Genomic DNA, 25,754 nt, shown 5'->3' on the forward strand with positions numbered 1-25,754 from the left:
AGGTAAAATGAACATCTCTAATAATAAACATGAAACATTTTCAACTCTAATTGTCGAGAGAAACCTTTCATCTCATTCTCCACATTTTCTACTTAAACAGAGATTTCCTACCTTGTTCGAGGTAGGTTTCCACAAGTAGAATGAACATCTCTAATAATAAACATGAGACCTTTTCAACCCTCGTCCCGAAGATGTTATAGGAGCCATCAATAAGGAAAGCTTGCCCGAGCAAGTGACAACATTTTCTAAGGAAAGCTATTGATCATATTGAACATAAAGGGTTTAGAACGTTGCTATTTACACTACATGGGGTTGGATTTTGGGTATGAATCAGGTTTAAGGATCTCTCTTTCAGCTAGTTAAACGTCATAAAGCTGTTTATAGAAGATCAGGCAATGGAATGATATGGCAATTCAAGAACCCCCATCTTTCAGAGTTAGAATTAGAGAGGACTCTGTACCTTGTTGAACATCAGTGAGCATTCTTTCAAGTTCCATATCAAAATTTTCATCGGCGTGATGTTCTTGCTCTTCGTGTGCCTCGACTAGAGCAAGCTGTTGGTCATGTCCAACTTGTTCGTAAAAGGCTCCTCGTTGAACGTTCCAGTCCTCCGCAATCTTTTCAACTGTATCTCCAATCAATCCCTCATCCTCTGATATGTGCTTTATGTCCTGGACATCCACGATCTCGCTCGCTTCTTTTGGTACCAAGACGAACATAGAGAAACATGGGCATAAAGTTTAGTAAGAAACAAAAATCATGAGAGAATAGAGAGATCAAATATGATTGGGATGAAAGAAGTTACCATATAATGCAACTTTCTTTGCCTCTGAATAATCTGATGACATCTTTTTCAATATATTCAAACCAGCTTCCATCCCCTGATAAATAGTTGATAATAACATGGAAGAGTTCATAATGCTAGTTAAACAGGTATTGGAGTATAATGGATCAGAAACAAGGCGAATCGGGTAAGTTTTGGTATTTTTCACTTACCAAGTTCATATGGATATGATCTTCTATTGGGGTATCAGCAAACAGCCTAGACATCCAAAAGTAAAAATCAAGGTTGCTGTAAAGATATCATGGCATGAACAGTATAAATCTAGAACAAAAAGGATAATCGTCTGTGTCTCGAACGTACTTATCATAGGCAACTTGAATGCGGGCATTTTGTAATTCTGTTAGTTGATTCACTGTTTCCAAGGCAGAGCTCTCATTCATGTCTACAGATCCAAAGAGGAACATGTTCTTTTCTAACATTCTTTTCACCACAGCAGACGCCACTTTTACGTTCTTTTCTTTTGCCTCGACAATAAGTTCCTTCAGTTTCTTTAACTCTCCTATAAACGTGGAAGCGTCGTAAAATAACCAAAGAAGAAAAGGTAAACATGAAATCAAGAGACGTCCACCCAAACAAAGAGCTAGGAAAAACTTACATATATCTATAGATAATTATCAAAGAACTTTGAGAAATCATACCAATAGACAGGTAGATTTTGTAAGAGGGTTTAAAGGGTTGTGTCTCATAAAGGCTGTAAAGGCAATAAAGGCCACCTAGTCTGTGTGATAAAGAAGCGGTACTGACCATGTGACCTGCAAAACGAAGTATTAGTACCATAATCTTTGAAGTAAAGAGCTTTGTTCATCATAATTTAGAAGAAATCGTCAATGGCCAACAAATTAATGTATAGATGACCGAACTTATTACGCCAGAGCCTACCGATTGTTTGGGCATACATTGATTGCATAAAGAACGCCAAGTTCAAAGGAGCAGCCTCAAATATGTAAGTGAATTTCCTTCCAATCCATACTTTCTTCATATCCGCAAAAGATGTAAACCCGCCCTGTAAACCAAACTTCTCAGGGGTTATACATTTAAAAAACTAACATCTTTTCAATATGCAAGTTAGCACAAACAGGAAATCTACATAACTTCAAAGTACTTAAGAGCTACCTCAGCATATTCATTGATCAGCTCATCGATATCAAGCCTGAATGGAGAAAGATCCATTGCATCCACAATTATCTGAGTGAGAAAAAAGCATTACATGAATGCATAGTAGAAAAAAAATGGGTACAGCAATGGAAAATCCTTCCATAGGCAAACTATGTCATCAGAAAAATATAAATTCCGACTTTCTTCACATTTCAAGGAATGAGTTCTCAGGAAAAATAATAAATAAGAACAGAATTTTTCAAATAACATTAACATTGACACGAAACAATCCTTTCTACCATGTGAACAAAGTATAAGTGTCATGGGGATAAGCCAGATATAAGTGGGATGACAGTTAGGAACCACGAACCTCTACAATGGTATGATATTGTCCACTTTGAGCATAAGCTCTCATGGCTTTGCTTTTGGTTTCCTTAAAAGGCCTCATACTAATGGAGATGTATTCCTTACTTATAAACCCATGATCATCCCCTTAATTAGCCAAGACTCCCTCCCAACAACTCTCAACAATCGTCCCCTTGAACAAAGTACATCATAGAGTCTCCCCTGAAGCCCATGGAGCCCTCAAACAGCCTCCGCTTAATCAAAGCTTGACTCCTTTCTCTAAAGCCCTCAAACAAAATACACCATTTGTTCGACTCTTGAGTCATTTTTTTACTACACATTCGAGGCTTACAACTTCTTTGTTCAACATTTGAAGATTTTATTGACATGACTAAGTTAAAGGCATGGCTCTAATACCATGTTAAGAACCACGAACCTCCACAATGGTATGATATTGTCCACTTTGAGCATAAGCTCTCATGGTTTTGCTCTTGGTTTCTCTAAAAGGCCTCATACCAATAGAAGAGATGTTTTCCTTACTCATAATTATAAACCCATGATTATCCCCCTAATTAGCCGATGTGGATTCCCTCCCAACCATCCTCAACAATGACTAGTTTGCAAATTACACCATCGGTGATTGTTCAGGTCAGCTCCGAGCACACATAAACTAATTTCACAAATAAGTATCGAACTCTTCTGATTTCACTAATTTCACAACTTTTGATTTTCAATAATTTTCAAATCTTCGTCAGATGGGTATCCATAGTTCAAAACTTTTCCCTCTAAACCCTTTTGCTTATTTGCAAATACAGATGAAAAATGCAATGGCAGAACGTTCGATGGGCAATGAACAGCGTCGGATTCTCCCATTTCAAAATACAAAAACAAATTACTGGAACATTCAGCTATTTTCCCAACAATAAATATACCACAAGACAAAGACATTGAAATTAAAAGAAAGGTAAAAGAAGTGATACAATACCGAACGAAAAGGCGGCGAGACAATCGCAGGTCTACTGTGAACTGTCCGTCACCGCCTGATGCCTGAAGAGAAACAGAGAGTGGTTTCCAGAGAGAGAAGCGGTGGAGGCCGGTGGGTGAGATTCGGAAAGCAAAGTTCTCCGCGCCATTTGCACTCCGTTTTTGTTATATATCTCTCAAATATATATATATATATATATATGTATTTATTTATTTATTTATTTTGAAAATTTAAAAATAATTTTATTAATTTAGTTGAAAAGTTTTGATGATCATTATTAATAATTTGTTCAAAAATGATCTTTTGATCTTTAAAAAATACATTTAATTTTTAAAAATTTTATTAATATTTTAAAACTTTTTTAAAAAAATAAAAAAATACATGGAAATTCAACTCATACATATAAAGTCGTCAAAATAGTTAAAAATCAAATTACTAACGTTACTTTTGAAAATTTATGAATATTAAAAAAAATGATAATAATCATAAAAATATTTTAAAATTTTTTTCAACAATTTTAGAGTATTAATAAAAAAATTAAAAATTCAAAAGTATTTACAGACTTTTTTTATTATTATTTTAAGAATATTATTGAAAATTTAAAAAAAAAAAAAGTGCTAAAAGTATTTTTTTTAATATATTTTTTTTATTTCAATGCTATTATTAAAATTTCTAAAAATTTTGTATTTTTATCGAATCAATTAAAAAACTTTGTCATTTTTCATTATTCCAAGTTTTTCGATGTACTTGCAACTTTGGTTCATGTTAGCCGGCACTTTTAAAAACGATCATTTTGGTCTTCATTTTCATTTTATCTCATTTCTTTAGATCATAATTTTAAAATAGACGGTTCGAATGAAAGTTTCGAGGACTAAAATGAACTAAGATTAAAAGTGTAGGGACTCAAATGGAAGTTCTGAAAGCACAAAACAAATCAAAGCCGAAAGTACCGAAACTATAACAGTTTTTAAACCTAAGAATAATTATTCACAATCAACATCTTGAAGAAGCTCACAACTTAATAATTATTCACAATCAACATCTTAAAGAAGCTCACAACTTGACTCGAATAATTATGTGGAATGATTTTCGAAGTGTTCCACGAAACGTTTTACACTAAAGTTATTCCAAACAGGTCCTTAGTGTGTGCTCGTGAAAGCACGAGGGAGAGAGAGACTCACTCGAAACTTAGATAGATAAGAAATATGATGTTTTCATGCACAAAAATGTGATTCAACAGCATTTTTTCCCCTTTTGTTCTCTCTTTTCATAAGAACATGAAGAGATTTCATCAAAATTTGGCAGCTGACAAGTTAAGCAATAGTCAGCACAATATTAACTTACTATGGAGGACAGCCCCATCTTGATCCTATTTCCCATGAAGCTTGCAATAGGCATATAAGCAAGATCCCAGAAAGCCAAGCGACTGCCCAAGAACATTAAACTAAAAAAACACCAAAAGAAAGCCTAACAAGTTAACAAGGTAAAACAAAACGAAATTGTATCGAAGCTTCAAGGTAAAGAGGGCGGATTATGCTTACGAAATCGAAGGGAAGGCCACCGAACAGAAACCAGCCGAGCCCGATGCTGAAAACGTCCTATTGTAGAGCATTCAAAAGTCAGGAAAACAAACATTGGTCTAGATGTCTTCACATAGTAAAGGCTACAATATCATCTAGACAAATAGTTTGGACCAAGCTAGAGTTTTCGAACTAGTACTCCCATATCGATAATTCTTAACCATCGTGGTTTGGTCCAGTGGTCAAATAAGGGCCTCGTGAATAAGAAAGAGTTTAAGGGGAATGAAAAGTCAAACTATGGATGTAACAGCCCAAACCCACCACTAGTAGATATTGTCCTCTCTGGGCTTCCCTTATGGGCTTCCCCTCAAGGTTTTAAAAAGCGTCTGTTAGGGAGAGGTTTACACACCCTTATATGGAATGTTTCGTTCCCCTCTCTAACCGATGTGGGATCTCACAATCCACCCCCTTTGAGGGCCCAACATCCTCACTGGCACACCGCTCAATGTCTGCCTCTAATATCATTTGTAACAGTCCAAGACCACCGCTAACAGATATTGTCCTCTTCTGGGCTTCCCCTAAGCACGTCTGTTAGGGAGAGGTTTCCACACCCTTATAAGGAATGTTTCGGTCCCCTCTCCAACCAATGTGGGATCTCACAATCCACCTTCCTTGGGGGCCCAGCGTCCTCGTTGGCACACCACTCAGTGTCTATCTCTGATACTATTTGTAACAGCCCAAGCTCACTGCTAGTAGATATTGTCATCTTTGGGTTTTCCCTTTTGGGCTTCCTCTCAAGATTTTAAAACACGTCTGTTGGGGAGAGATTTCCACACTCTTACAAGGAATGTTCCGTTCCTCTCTCCAATCGATGTGAGATCTCACAATGACAGTCACCTACTTATGGAGGTCATGATCTCTCACGTGGAAAGGAACCATTTCCTCCTGTGAGAACGGAATCCTCCAAAACTCGTGCCATGCCCTTGAAGAGACCATGTCTGAGGAAGATTTCATGTTCTATATAGCATAAGCCAATGTAGGAGGAACTAAGCACTACTCACCTTCAAATTACCGCAGACTGTTTGTGTCAATGCTGAATTGAGAGTGGTGTTCAGAAATACAAAGTAGTTGATCAAGAAAGCCATTATACAAGAGAGAAGCATCACAGTCTGCAAGTACGAATAAAGGCAAGAAACTAAGAACTGTCGATTTAAACTGAGCCTGGATTAAAGCATGACTAATTCAGCAACACAATAGGAACAGATACCTGGAAGCCAAAGGACGACAGGTACCGAAAATTTAACGTCGTTTCAATGTCTCCCCTGATTGATATCCAGAATAGCAAAAGAGGTCCACATACTACTCCTACAAATATAAGAAAACCATTTTATGGTCAGTTCAGATAAGTTGAATCCAAAAGCTTCAAAACATTGAGAGGAAGTCCTCTAACCATTGCACCACATAAGGCCAAAGGTATTTAGACCACTGGATTTCCCTGGAAGTACTTAAAAGGGTCATACAAAACGTGCCACGACGTCAACGTTAGATAAGCGAGCACAAAGCAGAACTGTTATTACCGATACGAGCAATAGAAGCAAGATATATAGCGGTACATATATTTGCAATGCAGACCACAGCATAGGAGTAGGCGTCAAATGACAAATCCCTGGCTCCAGCCACTACTGCACCAAGTATAATCATCCCCACACTGATGAATCCTTGGAATTATCAAGTAGGAATGAATTAGCATTGCAAATATGCATATACAAAACTAATGAATGAGAAAAGATTGAGTTCACAGCCATGCCACTGTCTTGTTTATTAAAGATTCTAACTAAAACATCTAAAATATTTAAAAGAAGGGAAGGAACCATTTTATTTTCCGCTTATAGAGTGATAGAAACAGGCATCATGGTAAGACCCTTATATGTCAAAATTTTTATAACAGCCCAACCGCTAGCAGATATTGTCCGTTACGTATCGCCATCGGCCTCACGGTTTTAAAACGCGTCTACTAGGAAGAGGTTTCCACACCCTTATCAAGAATGTTTCATTTCCCTCTCTAACTGATGTGGGATCTCACAATCCACCCCCTTTTGGGCCAAGTGTTCTCGCTAACGCTCGTTCCCCTCTCCAATCGATGTGAGCTTGGGCTGTTACAATTTGTCACTATAGAGCACGATATCAATGATGAAAGGAAAAAATTGTTAAAAGAGTCGAATACAATTAGAAGGGCAAATCTATACAACATGCTTGCCTACCTGCCAACAACAAAAAGCGAATGACGCTGCCTGGTCAACAAGTACTCGGCAACCATCGTAAATGCGACGGTAGTCCTCCTCAATGTTGTATACATGGGAACGTTGATCCCACGAACAGATTCCATAGTCACAAGCTTTATCAGGGAAAATCTTGTTAGCAGATTTTACAAAGGTTTCAATAAACAAAATGAAATATATTATACCATAAGATACATACCATGTAAAGCAAATATGATATGGAGAGGGGAAGTGTTTGAACCAAAGTCTTATAAGGTACAAGGATCGACTTTCCAGCACCGATGCTTTGAGATTCAACCACTGTAAAAGAGATAATCCTCCGGCGATGCAATACGTAAAGAAGCGTGCACGAACACATAATCTGAAAAGAACAAATTGTGAGTGTCTAGGCCAGCTTAAGCACAACTCGTCTAATTTCATTGGACAACCACCTAACCTTACTACATTTGGTTGCCAAGGTAACTTATACGATATTAAATCCTAGTTAAGGGCCACCATGTCTTGAACCCACACTAAACTCTTTATTAGTTAAATGGTCATTTTAATCGCTAGCTTAACTTAGAACGAGATAAAGCGGGTGTGAATGATGAGAAGTTGTGGAAGTTATTGTGAGAATCGATTTTGCTTGTCTAACGTTGATATCCTCACTACCAAGTCACGAAGTACCATAGTACTCCTTTCTTCAAAGGAATCCGAGACGAGAGAGTAGTCCTAAAGTAGGTATCCATCATTATCTCATTGATTGGTTCATCGGTACGAACCATCAAGAGACGAGCGAGACATTTTGTACCCAAGACAAATGCGCTACCATGTTACACTACATCCCGGGCCTCGTTTTCCACATTTTTTATTCATTCCTCCATTGGTATATACAAATTATCATGCCATTTCTTTTCTTTGTTGGTCTCATAACATATATAAAAGATAATAAACAGACTACCGTCGTAAAGCAAATATCGAGACAATTCAACAAATCGTTTACCTGGAAAAGAGTGATGACATTGGCACATGGAAAGTTGTAAGAAGAAAGAGCTGCTTTGTTGAACATTAGCAACAGAACTGCAGAAGGGACGACAACACAATATCATAGTAAAACTAAATACAAACAAGTTTATCAAGTCAATAATTGAAGCAGCCAGAAATTTCAATATGCACTAAAACCAGTGTTGAAACTATTAATCTCTAAAAAGTAAAGTAAAAAATAATTACTCAAGAACATAGTGATAATAATTATTAGTCCATTGAAAGAAGCCAAGCAATGATTATCTTATCTATACTTAACATATAGGTATTGTTACTCCAACACCGCAACATCCAACTCTAAGAACAGTGCCCAAACACAATTCTTATCCCTTGAAAAGTGCATTAATCAACCATTAGCTAATTGTAATTACTAGAAAGAATAAGATCACTTAAACCATCAATCCATTAGCTAATTTAGACTTCACTTGGATATAAACAGGGAATGACAGGAAGACTTGGAAGATTAAGGGGGTTGCTCAATATCCAACAATATCAAATGAGTGAGCTGAATTTGCATTTGGCTAGCTTGTACTCAAAAACGATTTTCAAAAACAATAATTCTATTAAGTCAATCCTTGGAAACATCGTTTTTGTGAGATCCCACATTGATTGGAGAGGGGAACGTGTGCCAGCTCACTAGGTCCCGAAGAGAGGTGGATTGTGAGATCCCACATCTGATGAGGGGAACGAGTGTCAGCTCGTTGGGTCCCGAAGGGGAGTGGATTGTGAGATCCCACATCAATTGGAGAGGGGAACGAATGTCAGCGAGGACATTGGGCCCCGAAGGGGTGTGAATTGTGAGATCCCACATCGACTGGAGAGCGGAACAAAACATTCTTTATAAGGGTGTGAAAACCTCTCCCTATGTTTTAAAAACCTTGAGGGGAAGCCCGAAAGGGAAATCTCAAAGAGAACAATATCTACTAGCGATGGGCTTGGGCTATTACACTTTCGATATTCTCCACGATTCCAAATACAATATTTCATAATTCTTAAACGTTCTAAGAACTAAATTACGGTCGTGTAATCATACCTATAATCATTAGTAACATATAACAACTACCCACATGAAAAATCTAAGCATATGTTATAAACTTATGCACAATAATAATTTCTAGCTAATTTAATCATGACGTGTAAAAAAGAGAGGAACGGAACTTGCCTTTTTCTGGAAACTTTGAACCTTTTTAAGCGTGGAGTAGGCACCCTCCACCATTATTCAAGCTTGTCATTTCACTAACATTAGAGATTCTATCTCATTCGTATTCCACTAAACATTCCTTTCATCTTCCAAGACCCACCATGCACTCTCTCCCTCTTTTCTTCTCTAAAGACCCACCACTTGCTCACTCACTTTCTTCTATCGTCCCATCATATGCACATAGTGAGCCTAGAAGTACATTATACACAACTTTATTCCCTAGGCTTTTGTAGGCACTTTAAAAGTCTTTCACCACTAAAAGTCGTCAAACTAAATGAAGATAATCTTAAATAATTTGCCCTTTCTCCCCCACCATAAGTCTCATAACCCCGAAAAATTTCAAGTACTACTACTCGAGTGTGGATACTCCTTCCATTTATATTGTCAAAATGACACGTTCACATCACTGAGTATAACTTAGCGGTAACTGACGTGTATTATTTCTCTTGAGGTTGTAGTTTCAAATCCTCGTATCTTCTCAACATCTTTTGTATTTATAACGGTTCAATCCCACTACTAGCAGATATTGTCCTCTTTGGGCTTTCCCTCGGGCTTCCCGTCAAAGTTTTTAAAACACGTCTGTTAGAGAGAGGTTTCCACACTCATATAAAGAATGCTTCGTTCCCTACTCCAACCGATGTGGGATCCCACAATCCACCCCTTCGAGGCCCAACGTCCTCACTAGCACACCGCCCAGTGTCTAGCTCAGATACCATTTGTAACAGTCTAAGCCCACCGCTAGCAGATATTGTGCTCTTTAGGCTTTCCCTTTCAAGCTTCCCCTCAAGGTTTTTAAAACGCGTTTGTTAGGGAGATACCATTTGTAACAGTCTAAGCCCACTGTTAGCAGATATTGTCCGCTTACGCGTTTGTTAGGGAGATACCATTTGTAACAGTCTAAGCCCACTGTTAGCAGATATTGTCCGCTTACGCGTTTGTTAGGGAGATACCATTTGTAACAGTCTAAGCCCACTGCTAATAATATTGTAATCTTTTGGGCTTTCCTTATTAGGCTTCCTCTTTCAGGCTTCCCCTCAAGGTTTTTAAAACGCGTCTGTTAGGGAGATGTTTCCACACCCATATAAAGAATGCTTCGTTCCCCTCTCCAACCAATGTGGGATCTCACAACCCAGTGTCTGACTCTGATACCAACCCAGTGTCTGACTCTGATACCAACCCAGTGTCTGACTCTGATACCAACCCAGTGTCTGACTCTGATACCATTTGTAACCGTCTAAGCCCACCGCTAATAAATATTGTCCTCTTTTGGGCTTTCCTTATTAGGCTTCCTCTTTCAGACTTCCCCTCAAGGTTTTTAAAACGCGTCTGTTACGGAGAGGTTTCCACACCCGTATAAAAAATGTTTCGTTCTCCTCTCCAACCGATGTGAGATCTCACAATATCCCTCCGTACTACTCGCTTGCATCCTTTTAAAAAATACATGGGGTCCACCCGTATTCAAAAAGACAAAAACATAGTGTGATAAGAGGGAGAACGTCATTCTAGCGGTAAGTACATCCCATTGAAAGTCATCCTCTTCCCAATTCCCAACATAATCATTCATGATTCACAACTTTACCAGTGAGAATGGTAAAATAACAAAACTCTGTATTATTACTCTCATGAACTGAAGCAAAGATTTGTTCAATAATATTCTTCAAAAATCAAACAAACAATCTAAGAAACCGAACTACACAAGGTTAAAACAGACGCCGATTTCTTTCTTTCTGTTCTTCATTTCTTCCTCCAAAGGAATTTGGAAGCATCCAAAAGAGAAAAAGAAACAAACAAGTAGCAGTGGCAGTAGTACAACAACAGAACAAAAATCTCAAGCGGATTTCCATTCTTCATGCAAAAGAACACACAGTATATAATAAACGCATAAGCAAAGATAAATTTCGACAGAAAAAGTAAGAAAATCCAGAAATCAACGAAAAACAACGAAGAACTACATGATCGAGAGAAGAAAAGTGAAAAACGAACCAGCGGAAGCCATGTAAGAAATGGCTGCATAAGCTCCTCGTTTAGTCATGGCGGATCCTTTTCTCCCATGATCTCCTCCATCCTTCTGCAGCACTGGGAGACCTATCTCAGTTCTACCGGACGCCATAGCTTCAAGCCTTGAAGCTCTCACGTTCTTCCTTGCATCTCACTGAAATAGCGTCTTTAAAGCGTTAAACAGAGGAGAGAATAAGAAAAAACTGGCGGAGTCAGAAAATGCACCAGTAGGGTACACGTGGCGAGGTTTGTAGGCGTGGGCCCCACCATAACTTGTCCCAATTTGGCTCGGGCATTCGTGGGGCTGTGGAGCTGTGGTTCGTTTTTTTAACAATTTTAAATTTATATTTATTTTGGTTTATTTTATATTTTCCAATTTATTAAATTAGCTGAATATGCTTTTCGTACTCTTATTTTTTAAAATTGTTTTTTTTTTTTTTTTTTTTTTTTTTGCCTTCTATAATTTAAATATTAAAATTTTTGTTAATTTAAATTATTTTGAGAAGATAAACACCTTAATAAATATGATATTTTAAATTATAAACTCTTATTATAAATTATATGATATTGTAATAGTAATTATAAAAAAAATGTTTAACAATAAACATATTAATAAATTAATTAATAATCGTTTTTATTGTCTATAAATATATTATAAAAACACATAATTTAATTATTTTTTTTTCAAATTTTCCTAAAACAAGCTTTTAAGCTGGCTTTTAAAGACGATTCATGCGTGCAAATTATTTGAATGTTCGACCCACATGAAAGGCGTGACGATCTGAATACGGTCTCAGAGAGAGGCTCGGTGAAATAGATATGTCTGTGAAGATGCGGACTACCTGCACCTTGACAGAAAAACCTTATGAAGCTTCACTAGTCCCTGGGATTGGTTTGGGTCTTTCCTGCGCAGCTTAAGTGGAAGGCGAAGAAGGCAAAATAGACATGTCGTCTGTGAAGATGCAGACTACCTACACCTGAACAGAAAAACCCTCTGAAGCTTCACTGTTCCCTGCACCGGAACAGAAAGACCCTATGAAGCTTCACTGTTCCCTGGACAAAAAAATCCTATGAAGCTTCACTGTTCCCTGCACCTGGACAAAAAGACCCTATGAAGCTTCACTGTTCCCTACACCTGGACAAAAAGATCCTATGAAGCTTCACTGTTCCCTAAGAGTCACTGTTCCCTGAGATTAAAGATCCTATGAAGTGAGCACCTGGACAGAAAGACCCTATGAAGCTTCACTGTCCCTAGGATTGACTTCCTATGAAGTGAGCACCTAGACTGAAAGACCCTATGAAGCTTCACTGTCCCTAGGATTGACTTTGGGCTAAGAGTCACTGTTTCCTGAGATTAAAGACACTATGAAGTGAGCACTTAGACAAAAAGACCCTATGAAGCTTCACTGTCCCGGGTATTTGGCTTTGGGCCTTTCCTGCGCAGCTTAGGTGGAGGGCGAAAAAGGCACCCTTCCAGAGGGCCCGAGCCATCAGTGAGATACCACTCTAGAAGAGCTAAAATCTAATCTTAAGAGCTAGAATTCTAATCTTCTGTCAAGACCTATGGGCCAAAGGACAGTCTCATGCAATTATTTGAATGCACGTATAATTTTCAAACAAAGAGCCTAAATCTCATTAAAGAAGTCTACCGTCTAAATCTCGTTAAAGAAGTCTACACACAGAATCATTTTTATGGATACGAACTCCAAAGAATTTATGGGCGTTTAAAATTAGTTTACGACATAAATAACATGAAAGTCCTTTCCATGACCTTGATAGGATCACTATTTATTAAGATATTGATACAGCAATGAACAGGTGATGGAAAGAATATCAAGAGAATATTCGATTGAGCAGAAGAAATTTACCCATTCTGCATCAGATAGCAGCTAAGATCTGATTCCAATCTCTCTCTTCAACCTGTAGAGGAAACTAGAGTACAGAAGCTATGTTAATGGCGATTAAGAGATTCTTCTAAAGGATATATATGATTCCATAGCCTAAAAAAAATACATCGAGGACACTAAGAAAGGACTAGCCTCTAATATTCCAATTTTACAAGTGCATTAGAAACTTCTGTAAATCCACATTGGATCCAGTCCCGTGTACATATAATTGCTTCGACCGTAGCTGGTCGCATCGAACTCCGATATGGATCCATCTCCTGAATCTCCATATCGAATATGGAATCAGGAGGAAGAGTACAGACTGGTATTGATAAAATATCTCGAGCCATTGATGAAAGAGTTGGATACTTCATCTTGTTTTGCTTCCACCAGCCTAATAAGTCGAAGTCCTGCACACGGGGCAGCAGAGATTCAGCGAGATACTGATCGAGTTCGGATTTCATTTGTTGGCTTGAAGTCTCCATAATGTAGACATCAAAATCTGTGAGTCCGTTGTCTGACAGGAGACTTCCAGTCTGGGGTCCTTCTGACTTCATGTAGCTTCCTCCATTTCCTTCGTCGGCGTACGTCGGCGTTAGAGGTAAAGGAAGTGTGATGTACTCCTGGAAGAGTTCACGGATCCCATCATCGACGATCTTAATATAAGCAGGAGCTTCTTCGCCATAAAGTTTATTGAAACTAAACTCGACGAGTTTCATCTTGAACCTTGGATCCATAACTACAGCAGCAGCCAAAATCAGGCCACAGTCCTTCCAATATTTGTCGATCTTTTCTTGCATCATTTGAGAGAGGCTGCAAGTGAATGGATCTTCGCTAGTGAGTGCACGGGCTAGCTCCAAGTGAATCCTCCATACTTCGTGAAAAAAGGTAATCACGGATGGGTTGTTTATGACGCTGAGAATATTTGCAGCATCAAAGAGAACTTTCAAACATGTGCAAAGAGTCTCAACTTGCCTCCAATCGTCCCTTGTGGGCACTTCGGTGTAATCAGGATCGGAACTATCCAAGCACGAAAACACTTCTTTCAACTCGAATGCAGCAATCAGCATTAGATACGTTGTGTTCCATTGCGTTAGGTCGTCCAGACATAGGCTTCTCTCGGTTGGGACCTGGAGCTGTTCTTTGAGTTCAAGAAACTTTGCCTCATTCGACTCGGACAACTTGACATACTTTACGCAATCACGGATTTTCTTAACGATATCTGCTCCAGCAGCTAACACGTCTCTTGCGATACTGCTTAATGTACGTGCTATGCAATTACTAACCAAAAATTGGCCATTCAGGATCAGGGAGTTTTTGATAGCAAGCAAGGGCCTCAAATTTCCAAGTGCAGACTCAGTGACAGGGTGATTAAAGGTGATAGAGAACAGCTTACCTTCCAAATTCCAATCAGAAAGGCATTCTGAAACTGCATGACAAAGGGCTGTATCAGAATCAGGATAGGGTTCCATAACCACACTGAGAATCCGCCTGTGCAACTTCCAATCGCTATCGACAAAATGACCTGTTATTACAGCATAACCAACGGTTTTACTCGATGTCCACATGTCCAGTGAAAGACAAACACGTCCTGGAATACTCTCAATGACTTTGATGACATTTTGCTTTTCTGATAGGTAGGTTCCAATACAATCCCCTTGGAAATGGTCGAAATCCATCACATTAAATCGTGGTTGAATATTCTGTACAAAAGATACAAATCCAGCATTTTCAACCATGTGGGGTTGGTAATCATGCATTATTACCATCCGAGTGAATTCATGGCAACAACGATCCTGATCGAACATGATGACTGATGAGTTGGGGCTTCTATAACGTCGTTTTGGTGGATCACTTCCTTTGGAAGCAGGGGTAGATGGTGTTAAATGACTTTTGTCCTGATTGCGTAGAAGTGCAGCACATATTCCCTTGGCAATATGCCGCTTAAGGTGGCTGGTACCGGCTACTTTTGAGCCTGTACTATAAGCAAAACTCTGCTTGCATTGCTTACAATATGCCCTTCTACATCCAGCACTTACAGTTTCGATGGTGAAGTGCTCCCAGACAATGGACTTCTTTTTCCTCCTTTTGCTAGGCTGCGTTTCTGTGGAGGTCAGTGCACCATATTCATCAGAGTTTGGTGTCTTTTCCACATAGGGAGTTAACATCATTTCATGAGGCGTATCCATTAGAACTGGGAGACAGAATTCCTGCTACAGAGTAACCATCTAGCTTTAGACATAGTAAAGGATATGCCAGTTCAGCGTATAAAGTTAAATTGTAGATCACAGGAAAGAATTAATACCGGGGGATGAACAAACAGCCAGGAAAGCAGAGGTAACAAAGGATGAAAGCTTTTAAGTCTCAAGATTACACAAACAAGTTATTACATAGCCTGACCTTATAGTCAATTGCAAGATGTTACAAAGTACCCGGTTAACAGTCAAGTATTGGCCCTATGGTCACTTAAAATTACATGAAAGAAACGTTATATAACTTTACATGTATGAACAACATGCCATAGGTTATGATTTATAAATGAAAAGAAATTGAAACCAAAGTAGGCTTTCTTGCACATAATACACAGAAAGAAGTTAGAACTCAACTTGAATTATTTTCAAGAAAATTTTCACTTAATTACATTATAATGTATATGAACTCATGCTTTTCCACAGAGATTCATATCACACCTAAAGAAAAAAAAAAAATCATACATCTACCAGCATAATGAAGCTACGTACAAGTACAACAATGATCGATATCAACTAGAAAGCCAACACGCATAACAAAACAAAACATCGTCTCACAGATTTCGAGCAAAGGAACTAGAAAGAAACAGTTTCCTATAAAACAAACTCAAACAAATTTCTCTAGTTGATGTCTAAGCCAAATAAAGAACTTGTACGGCATGTAGCATAAGCTTATAAATCAGCATCAGATTAAAACAGACTACATAGATTCATCAAGGTTGTTTTGGACTTTGGATACGTCTCCTTTTTCCAAAATTTCCTCATTTTAAATTTTCTATAAGAAAACTAAGACGAAATAGATAAACCCCATTATGAAAGGTCTGCACGGTTGCACTAAGAAAATGATATCCATAAACATTGCCTCCACTAAATTTAGGAGCCAAAAGACAACGATGATACTGACGCAAAGGCAGGCTTCGTATTAATATAATGAAATCAGCCATTTTTTCAGTTCAAAGAAGAAGAAAATGGATATTTTCCAATTTGTAAGAAACTTTGATTTATTTTTACATGGGCCGTACAAGTAGATCCGGGGCCCATTGAAGATGGCATGTCAGTTTTCGCAAGAAAAAAGGCCTAACGGGGCCACTTTATATATAGCTGATAAGAACGAGAACCATTTTTTTCTTTTTTATAATTTCAAATCAAGCGCCACTCGAAACTCCACCACCAGCCCACCTGGAGCCCAGATGTGTTCAACCAAGTCAAAAAGGATAATCTGTTATTTTTATTCTTGTGGGTTCTAAGAGTTTCTTCCACGGGCTAAAGGGCAATTCAAATTATGATCTAGGGTTTGGTTCGATCAAGCTTTGGGCTTCACAGAATTTCCAACAAACAGCCCAGATCAAAGGAAAATCCATAGAATCGAAAGGAAAAAGAAAACGATAAAATCACTCCCAAACATACAATCGGCCGAGCCTTCCAGAATTCAAACGAATGAATCCGTAACGAAACAACAAGCAAAACCCAAAATCAATGCCAAACCACCCAATGTTCACAAACACAAAGGAGAAACAGCATCAACAATATAAATTACAGTTCCACCTACATAACGGAAGGCGAAGAAAACAAGGAAAACACCGCACGATTCATCCTGAACCTCACGAACGAAACTTCCGAGAAATGAAGCGAGAAAGAGAGAAGCAAACTTACCCGAAATTCCGAGGGAGAGAAGGAAGACGAGGAGGTGTTGAATGAGCGTCGGAAGGCCGGCGACGGAGCAGCAGAGCCGGCGATGGATTCAGATCTAGGGTTTTACAGGAGAGAGAAGGGGAGAGAGAGAGAGAGAGAGAAATTGGGCTTTGAGCGAAGTGGACCGAGAGGGAGAAGGGATAAGGAATTGGAAATCGAAATTCAGAAGCGCATTGGACTCTTTCTTTTGGGTCCAATATTGTCTTTTTTAATTATTAATATTACCATTATTATTATTATTTTGCTAAATATATGTTTTAATTTCTTTTTCAATTTAATCCATTATTTATTTTTATTTTTATTTTAAGTGGGAAAAAAATTGGCTAATAAAAAACTTACCTAATATAATAATTAAAATAATTGGAAAATATCAAGTAATAAAAAAACGTAGAAACAATATCCATAACTCACTTCTCGACATTGTAAGTGTTGGATGATGAAAGTCTCACATCGACTAATTTAGGGAATGATCATGGGTTTATAATCAAATAATAATATCTCCATTGTATGAAGCCTTTTTGGGAAGCCCAAAGCAAAGACACGAGAGCTTATGCTCAAAGTGGACAATATCATACTATTATGGAGAGTCGTGTTCATCTAACATGGTATAGAGTCATGCCCTAAACTTAGTCATGCCAATAGATAGATTGGTAAATTCTCAAATGTCGAACAAAGGACTCCAAAAGAAAAGAAGCCGAGTCTCGATTAAGGGGAGGTGTGGGATGATGAAAGTCCCACGACCACTAATTTAGGCAACCTGATCAATACTATCTCCATTGGGACGAGGGAAGCCCAGATAGATTGGTAAATTCTCAAATGTCGAACAAAGGACTCCAAAAGAAAAGAAGTCGAGTCTCGATTCAGGGGAGGTGTGGGATGATGAAAGTCCCACGACCACTAATTTAGGGAACCTGATCAATACTATCTCCATTGGGACGAGGGAAGCCCAAAACAGAGCCAGTTTGAGATTTTGATTGAGTTAGGTTAGATTTAAATGAATGTCATTTTAACGAGTTGGGTTGGTTCATGGGTTCCCTTATATTTAATTGGACTGATCCAAACCGTCCAAATTTATTAAGAAAATGTTATTTTTAGTCGGGTTAAAATACATAACCATTGTGATATCTGTACATGAATGAACGGATAACACATTCAAATGGAAGTGATCCTGATGATATACCAACAAGCTAGTGCGCGTTCGTTTTCAATCGCCAAATTCTAGAAACTTCAAAGCTAAACGTGTTTAGCGTATAACAATGATGTGTTGAGTGACCTCTTAAGCGAAGACAAACAAACTAAAAGAACCCGTGTTGGTTTGTGGGAATAATAGTCTTCCGTCTTAAAAGTGACGAGTGGATAGTATAGTCATGTCGGGTCTTTTTGTTTTCTACTTTCAAATGAGAAAATATATGCTTATTTATGACATTAAGAGCATACCCGCTAGCTCAAACAAAATTTAACGGGTTTAGGTATATTTTTTCGGTCAAAAGCTTAGAAATTTGAATCGGGTTTTCCAACGAGAGTTTGCCAACAAATTTCCGAACTTTCTCATAAGATGAATGAAGACACATAGGGCATTACAAGTACTAATAGCGACTTGACTATGCAATTGTTGCAGCTCAACACATGGGTAAAAGGTACTAGAGAAGGATGGGTGATTTAAAGTTTTTAACTTCCACCAATTTGTCTCTTTCATTCTTCTTTTGGAGTCGGATCAATCCGTCGACGTTTTGAGGTTACTATAACTGTTTTTATAAGCTGAATTAAGTTTAAATTGGCTTGTGAATGGTAAACCGAACCATGGACTAATTTTGAAATGATAATAAACGTCTTATCTATTGAATTGTTCTTGAATGTTAGGACTGATTGTTGACGGACCGAATCATATGTCGTATGGGTATGAACTTACTATACCATTTTGTCTCCTTTCATTTCGTTTAACGATTACGTAAGTCAAGATCGAACCGTCGAGGTTTTGAAGTTGTTATAAGTGTTTTATCTTTTGAATTGGGTTCGAATTGGCTAGTAAGTGAGAAATCAAACCATTTTTCAGACAAATATATAACGTCTTAATCAGTGAAAATGTTTAAATTTCAAGCATATTCGATATTGAAAGATCTCGTTGAAAATTTTATATCCAAACAAGTAAGGTCAATAGTTTAGCATTTACGTCGGTGACATTTAGCAATAAAAAAATTGAGCTAAGTCATTAACAGCGCAAGCAAATCATTTATGACGAACAGGGTGAGCTAATTCAAAAAAATGATTCATAGTTCTCAGTGAAATCGTGTGATGAGACAACTCTAATCCTTAGCCCAACGATCCAAGCTTTTTGTTGAAACAAAAACCCTTGAATCAAAGAAATTAACACCTCTCTGTACGAAATGCAGATCAAGATAAGGCTAGGATCCAAGCTTTTGTTGAAACAAGAACCCTTGCATCAAAGAAATTAACACCTCTTCGTACAAAATGCAGATCAAGATAAGGCTAGAATTAGATTAACTCAGATAAAATATATAGAACCAAGATTTGGAACATTGTTCTAAATTGAGTCACTTCACAATCGAATCCAAACTGGATTGAATAACTCAAATGCAATCTATCACAAAAATTGCATCAAAATTAGAAATGACAAAAATGATGCTCGAATTTCTAATGGTTTGATATCTCAATTTGATTGATTCACAATCTGCCTTTTACATAATCATTTGTGGGTATTTATAGTCTCCCGAGTAAAGAAGTTAATGGTACTGATTTAATCGAGATTTCTGCAAATATTCACTTCTGAAGCTCAAAATGGTATTCACTCAATAAAATCAGCTTGTAACACATAACATAATAGTTGAACAAAGCCCATCCAATTTTGTAGATGAAAAATGAATGCATGCTTAATCTTTCGCTTCGCCCCACATACATTGCTCAATCATCTTAGGAATTATACACAATTATTTGAAAAGTTATTTTCCAAAATTGTCTCTCTACCTACCACTTCCATTATTAAAAAGAATAAAAATTTAATTTTTGTACTCGAAACCCTAATCGAGGGTAAAAATTATATACACGTATTTATACTCGAAACCTCTGGATCGAGAGTGCGTGCAAATTACTGTTTAGCTACACTCAATTTGACACTTATGTATAATTTTGGGTCGAGAGAATTCAAATTATTGACCTCTTAGTCGAGAGTATATATAAATTACCACTTAGCTATACTCAATTTGACACTTCAATATGATTTTTACTGCTAGGTTGACGGAGAAAATTATTCCATACATACATAGTTCAATAATGCTTGCAATAAGAGAATTTGAATCTTTGGTCTCTTGGTCGAGAATACATGTAATTTACCTCTTAACTACACTCAATTTAACACTTCAGTATGATTTTTACCACATTGGCAAAGAATATATGTATTTTACCGCTTAATTACATTGACAAAGAATATATGTATTTTACCGCTTAATTATACTCAATTTAACACTTCAGTATGATTTTTACTGCTACATTGACAAAGAATATATGTATTTTATGGTTTAACTATACTCAATTTAACACTTCAATTTGATTTTTACTATTACATTGACAAAGAATATATGTATTTTACCGCTTAACTATACTCCATTTAACACTTCAATTTGATTTTTACTGCTATATTGACAGAGAATATATGTATTTTACCACTTAAGTATGATTTTTACTACTATGTGGAGAATATATGTCTTTTTGACACCTTAGTATGATTTTTACTGCTACGTTGACGAAGAATATATGTATTTTACCGCTTAATTATACTCAATTTGACAATTCATTTGTGATTTTTACTTAGACCGAGAAAATATGTATTTTACCGCTTAATTATACTCAATTTAACACTTTAGCATGATTTTTACTTGACAGAGAATATATGTATTTTACCGCTTAATTATACTCAATTTGACACTTCAATATGATTTTTACTGCTACATTGATGGAAAATATATGTATTTTATTGCTTAATTATACTCAATTTGACAATTCAATTTGATTTTTACTTGATGGAAAATATATGTATTTTACCGCCTAATTATACTCAATTTGACACTTCAGTATGATTTTTTACTACTACATCGACGGAGAAATATATATTTTATTGCTTAATTATACTCCATTTGACAGTTCAGTATGAGTTTTACTACTACGTTGGCGTTGGAGAATATATGTATTTTACCGCTTAACTATACTCAATTTGTCACCTCAGTATAATTTTTACTACTACGTTGATGGAGAATAATGTACTTTATCGCTTAATTATACTCAATTTGACACCTCAGTATGATTTTTACTATATAGAGAATATATGTATTTTACCGCTTAACTATATTCAATTTGACACTTCAGTATGATTTTTACTGTTACGTTGACGAAGAATATATGTATTTTACCGCTTAATTATACTCAATTTGACACTTCAGTATGATTTTTACTACTGCATTGACAGAGAATATATATACTTTACCGCTTAACTATACTCCATTTGACATTTCAGTATGACTTTTACTGCTACGCTGACGGAGAATATATATATATTTTATCGCTTAATTATACTCAATTTGACACTTCAATAAGATTTTTACTGCTACGTTGACGTGAGAACATATGTATTTTACTGCTTAACTATACTCAATTTGACACTAAAATATGATTTTTACTGCTACATTGACCGAGAATATATATTTTACTGCTTAACTATACTCAATTTGATACTTCAGTATGATTTTTACGGTGATAGAAAAATTATTTTATATATAATATATATGTATATATATATATATATATTAAATTCAAATCAAATATTAAATTGAATTGAATTATTAAAGAATATTTTTGAAATAATTTTAACTTTTAGTTTCAATAAATTAAATTAAATTAAGAAAAAGTTAATAAATAAATGCTGCAGCCTTTAAATTTTACATTCTCTGTGCAATATACAAAGCTTGGAATTATTTAAAACAGGTCATAAATGCAATTTCAGAGACAGTGACAATTTTTTATTATTATTATTATTTTTTTTTTTTAATTTTTAGCATTTAAGGCTTTGATTTGAACAAGAGAGAGATGAAGTCAGTAAGATAGAGAGTGGTTAAAAAAATGATGTAAAAATTGGGTCAAATTTTAACCTTTTTCACAGAAATGTAGGACATGGAAATCTGCATCCAAACAATTACCAACCAATAGGGTAATGTAATGAAGGGAAGAGAACAACCTCGCCATTCAAATTTTAAAGACACCTTCCAATTTGGTTCCGTTTAGGTCCGCTCTTGATCGACCAAACCTACAACAGTTCAAGCCCATTGTTAGTAGATATTGTCTGTTTAGGTTCATTGCGACCAAACCTATAACGAGTCTATTACGGAGAGGTTTCTACACCCTTCTAAAAAATGTTTTGTTTACTTCTCCAATGAGATCTCACACAACCAATCAAATTGACTCCCACCTATAAGGAATGGATCGGGTCGGTTTGATTTTAGGCTTAAAATTAAAGGAGGAAAGGAAAATTGTCTAGAAAACTGAACTAGATCGACCTGTATTGTTATCAAGATCAATCGAATCGGCTCACAAAACGAGAAGAATTCATGAGTTTGATAAGAGTTTTGAATTTCCTATCACTTTTGGCTAATGGGTTTTAAAACGAGGATTTTCATACCCTTCTAAAAATGATGCTTTGTTCCCTTCTAGATCTCTTAAAATCGACTCATACCCATCAAAAAATGGATCAACTCGGTTTGATTTTAGGCTTAAAATTAAACGAGGAAAGAAAATTTGTCTAGAAAATTGAACTAGATCGACCTGAATTGTTATCGAAACCAATCGAATCGGCTCACAAAACAAGAAGAATTCATGAGTTTGATAAGGTTTTCGAATTTTCTATCACATTTTGGCTAATGGGTTTTAAAACGAATCTACACCCTTATAAGAATACTTCGTTCCCTCCTCAAACCGACGTGAGATCTCACAAAACCAATCAAATCGACTCATACCCATAAAAAAACGGATCGGGTCAGTTTGATTTTAGCCCTAAAATCAAACAAGAAAAAGAAATTTAACTAGAAAACTGAACTAAATCGACCTGTATTGTTATCAAAACCAATCGAATCAGCCCACAAAACTAGATGAATTCATGAATTCGACGAGATTCTTGAATTTTCCATCACTTTTAGCAAATGGGTATCTCGATTCATTGATGAACACATACAAATCCATCCCCATAACCCAAAACAAAACCAAATGGCTATCAAACTTACCAAGAAAGGGTATGAAAAGGCCTAAAAATGCCATCTTCTCCCACAGCTTTCTTCAACTTTCTAAGAGAGATTTGCATGCAAATGATTGAGAGAAGAAAGTTCAAGAAAGCTGTGGAAAAGCATGGCTTCGACCTGAACTTACAACACTTCCACTTCTCTCTCTCTCTCCTCTTCTCTCTCCTCTTCTCTCTCTACAAAGAGAGAGAGAGAGGATGAAGATGATGATGATGAAAGAATGGGTAAAAAAAAGCCATAGAAACTCTATCCCATAAGGACCACTTTATAGAGAGGAGGAGGAGGAGGAGGTGTGTAAGAGATTTTAAATGTAATACGAGTTCGGTTCGTGTTCCTTTACGATGTCGTTTAATACGTCTTTGAGGTATTCAGTTTCGTAGCTCGAGAATGGTTAACTGGTTAAACTATATACTGAACTATCTGTATATCTTAATGATGGTATGATATTGTCTATTTTGAGTATAAACTGTTGTGGGTATACTTTTGGTTAAATTTGTAAACTTCACGCTAATGAAGTTTGTTGTCTCTTTGTTTTTATACGTATGGTCGTCCTCTCTGACTGATGTGGGATCTCACAATACACCATATTTGGGAGCTCAATGTTCTTGCTAGCACACCGCTTTGTGTCTGGCTCTATACCATTTGTAATAGCCAAAGCCTACAGCTAGAAGATATTGTCCGCTTTGCCCTGTTACGTATCGTCATTGGATTCACAGTTTTTGAAATGCGTCTGTTAGGGGGAGGTTTCCACTCTTAGGTGGAGGTTTTCACACTCTTATAAGGAATGCTTTGTTCTCCTCTCCAGCTGATGTGGAATCTCTACCCCCTTGGGGGCTCAGCGTCCTCGTTGGTATACCGTTTGGTATCTAGCTCTGATACCATTTGTAATAGCTCAAGCCCACCGCTAGCAAATATTGTATGTTTTGGCATGTTACGTATCGTCGTCAATCTCACGATTTTTGAAATACATCTATTTGGAAGAGAATTCCACACCCTTATAAGTAATGTTTCATTATTCTTTCCAACGGATACGGGAACTCACATAATAGATAACGCTTTCAAAGTATTAAAAATAAAAGAAAATAAGAAAGAAAAAGAAAAATCTCATCTTTTTGCCCACATGGGAACATGTGATCCTCAAATCTCATCTTTTATTTTAATGTCATTTTTGTGTATGAAAAATATTCCTTTTAGCTATCATGGATCCAAATCCTTTTAAATTTGAATGCAAAACAACACGAAATATGATCCACTCGATTTCGTGATCGTTTTGATATCTCTCGTGAATTATTATAGAGCTATCGATAACCTAATTTCGTTTACTACAAAATAGATATAGATCGAGACGAAGCGAAGAATAATTGTAAAACAGTTTCTTATTTGATAACAGCCCACTTAATAGTTGGGTCCAACTTTAAAGCACTTTGTCTATGTAAAGCTATAAAGGTACAAGCAATAAATAAACAAGACATGTGGTTTCGAGTATCGTGATTGTTAGATCTATGCTAATTGGTTGATCGAGTGAACTCTTTAAGAGGAAATTCAGCTACCTCGAGAATGGATGACCCGACTTGTAACTGAAAAGTTTGAATTTATGAAACCTACGTTTGGGTTATAGTCGTTTTAACTTGCAGAGTCAACCACGTGAACAACATCAAGACCTTTGGAAAGACATACAAATGAATTGTGTTGTGCTTGTACTAACCAATGAACTGTGAACTGTGCTCCGACTTAACCAATGAACTGTGTTGTGCTCGTACTAACCAATGAACTGTGAACTGTGCTCCGACTTAACCAATGAACTGTGTTGTGCTCGTACTAACCAGTGAACTGTAAACTGTGCTCCGACTTAACCAATGAACTGTGAACTGTACTCCGACTTAACCAATGAACTGTGTTGTGCTCGTACTAACCAGTGAACTGTAAACTGTGCTCCGACTTAACCAATGAACTGTGAACTGTGCTCCGACTTAACCAATGAACTGTGTTGTGCTCGTACTAACCAATGAACTGTGAACTGTGAACTGTGCTCCGACTTAACCAATGAACTGTGAACTGTGCTCGTACTAGCATCATCTTAACCAATGAACTGTGCTCGTACTAGTTAGAATCAATATTTGTGGAAACATGATTTAATTGTTTAATTGATGATGTTTTGGCCCATGTGGGAAAAAATAAGGTACAATAACATGGAATTGTACCCTCTTTATCTTTCCCTATTGCTCAATGGGTCCCACCTTCTTTTAAATTGGAGGCGGCTAATCTCTGTCGGCTCCCTACTAATCCACATGTTAATTATTAATTAAATGACATAATATTAATTATTTAAGATAGTTTTTTT

At 36.8% G+C, this 25,754-nt stretch overlaps 3 protein-coding genes and 1 long non-coding RNA gene across 6 annotated transcripts; all 4 read right to left on the reverse strand.

The window, feature by feature from the left end:
* Window positions 1-21: 21 nt before the first annotated feature.
* Window positions 22-3,432, reverse strand: LOC111798120 (Small nuclear RNA activating complex (SNAPc), subunit SNAP43 protein). 2 transcript variants are annotated; one of them, XM_023681097.2, is made up of 8 exons: window positions 3,270-3,432; window positions 1,958-2,029; window positions 1,724-1,847; window positions 1,483-1,596; window positions 1,145-1,343; window positions 997-1,042; window positions 806-881; window positions 22-697 (listed from the first exon to the last, which is right to left on the reverse strand). In XM_023681097.2, the coding sequence occupies exons 2-8, from the start codon at window positions 2,012-2,014 to the stop codon at window positions 414-416; spliced, it is 900 nt and encodes a 299-aa protein (XP_023536865.1). In that variant the 5' UTR covers window positions 2,015-2,029; window positions 3,270-3,432; the 3' UTR covers window positions 22-413. The 2 variants fall into 2 exon arrangements, with proteins under 2 accessions (XP_023536865.1, XP_023536866.1); XM_023681098.2 differs by having other exon boundaries at window positions 3,265-3,432.
* Window positions 3,433-4,312: 880 nt separating this feature from the next.
* Window positions 4,313-11,476, reverse strand: LOC111798044 (UDP-N-acetylglucosamine transporter UGNT1). The gene is made up of 10 exons (XM_023680997.2): window positions 11,276-11,476; window positions 8,051-8,127; window positions 7,268-7,429; window positions 7,051-7,184; window positions 6,367-6,497; window positions 6,240-6,284; window positions 6,057-6,154; window positions 5,851-5,958; window positions 4,811-4,867; window positions 4,313-4,713 (listed from the first exon to the last, which is right to left on the reverse strand). Exons 1-10 carry the CDS (start codon window positions 11,400-11,402, stop codon window positions 4,639-4,641), a joined length of 1,014 nt encoding a protein of 337 aa, XP_023536765.1. The 5' UTR covers window positions 11,403-11,476; the 3' UTR covers window positions 4,313-4,638.
* A 1,783-nt stretch (window positions 11,477-13,259) lies between these two features.
* Window positions 13,260-17,258, reverse strand: LOC111798892 (zinc finger BED domain-containing protein DAYSLEEPER). 2 transcript variants are annotated; one of them, XM_023682239.2, is made up of 2 exons: window positions 17,079-17,258; window positions 13,260-15,386 (listed from the first exon to the last, which is right to left on the reverse strand). In XM_023682239.2, the coding sequence occupies exon 2, from the start codon at window positions 15,363-15,365 to the stop codon at window positions 13,332-13,334; it is 2,034 nt and encodes a 677-aa protein (XP_023538007.1). In that variant the 5' UTR covers window positions 15,366-15,386; window positions 17,079-17,258; the 3' UTR covers window positions 13,260-13,331. The 2 variants fall into 2 exon arrangements, with proteins under 2 accessions (XP_023538007.1, XP_023538008.1); XM_023682240.2 differs by having other exon boundaries at window positions 13,260-15,389.
* Window positions 17,259-22,212: 4,954 nt separating this feature from the next.
* Window positions 22,213-23,792, reverse strand: LOC111798902 (uncharacterized). The gene is made up of 2 exons (XR_002815738.2): window positions 23,399-23,792; window positions 22,213-22,428 (listed from the first exon to the last, which is right to left on the reverse strand). It is a non-coding gene; the product is annotated as an uncharacterized LOC111798902 (long non-coding RNA).
* Window positions 23,793-25,754: the final 1,962 nt, after the last annotated feature.

This window comes from Cucurbita pepo, chromosome 7 (assembly GCF_057944985.1).
Source record: "Cucurbita pepo subsp. pepo isolate OVF chromosome 7, ASM5794498v1, whole genome shotgun sequence".
In the NCBI taxonomy this organism is placed as follows: Eukaryota; Viridiplantae; Streptophyta; class Magnoliopsida; order Cucurbitales; family Cucurbitaceae; genus Cucurbita; species Cucurbita pepo.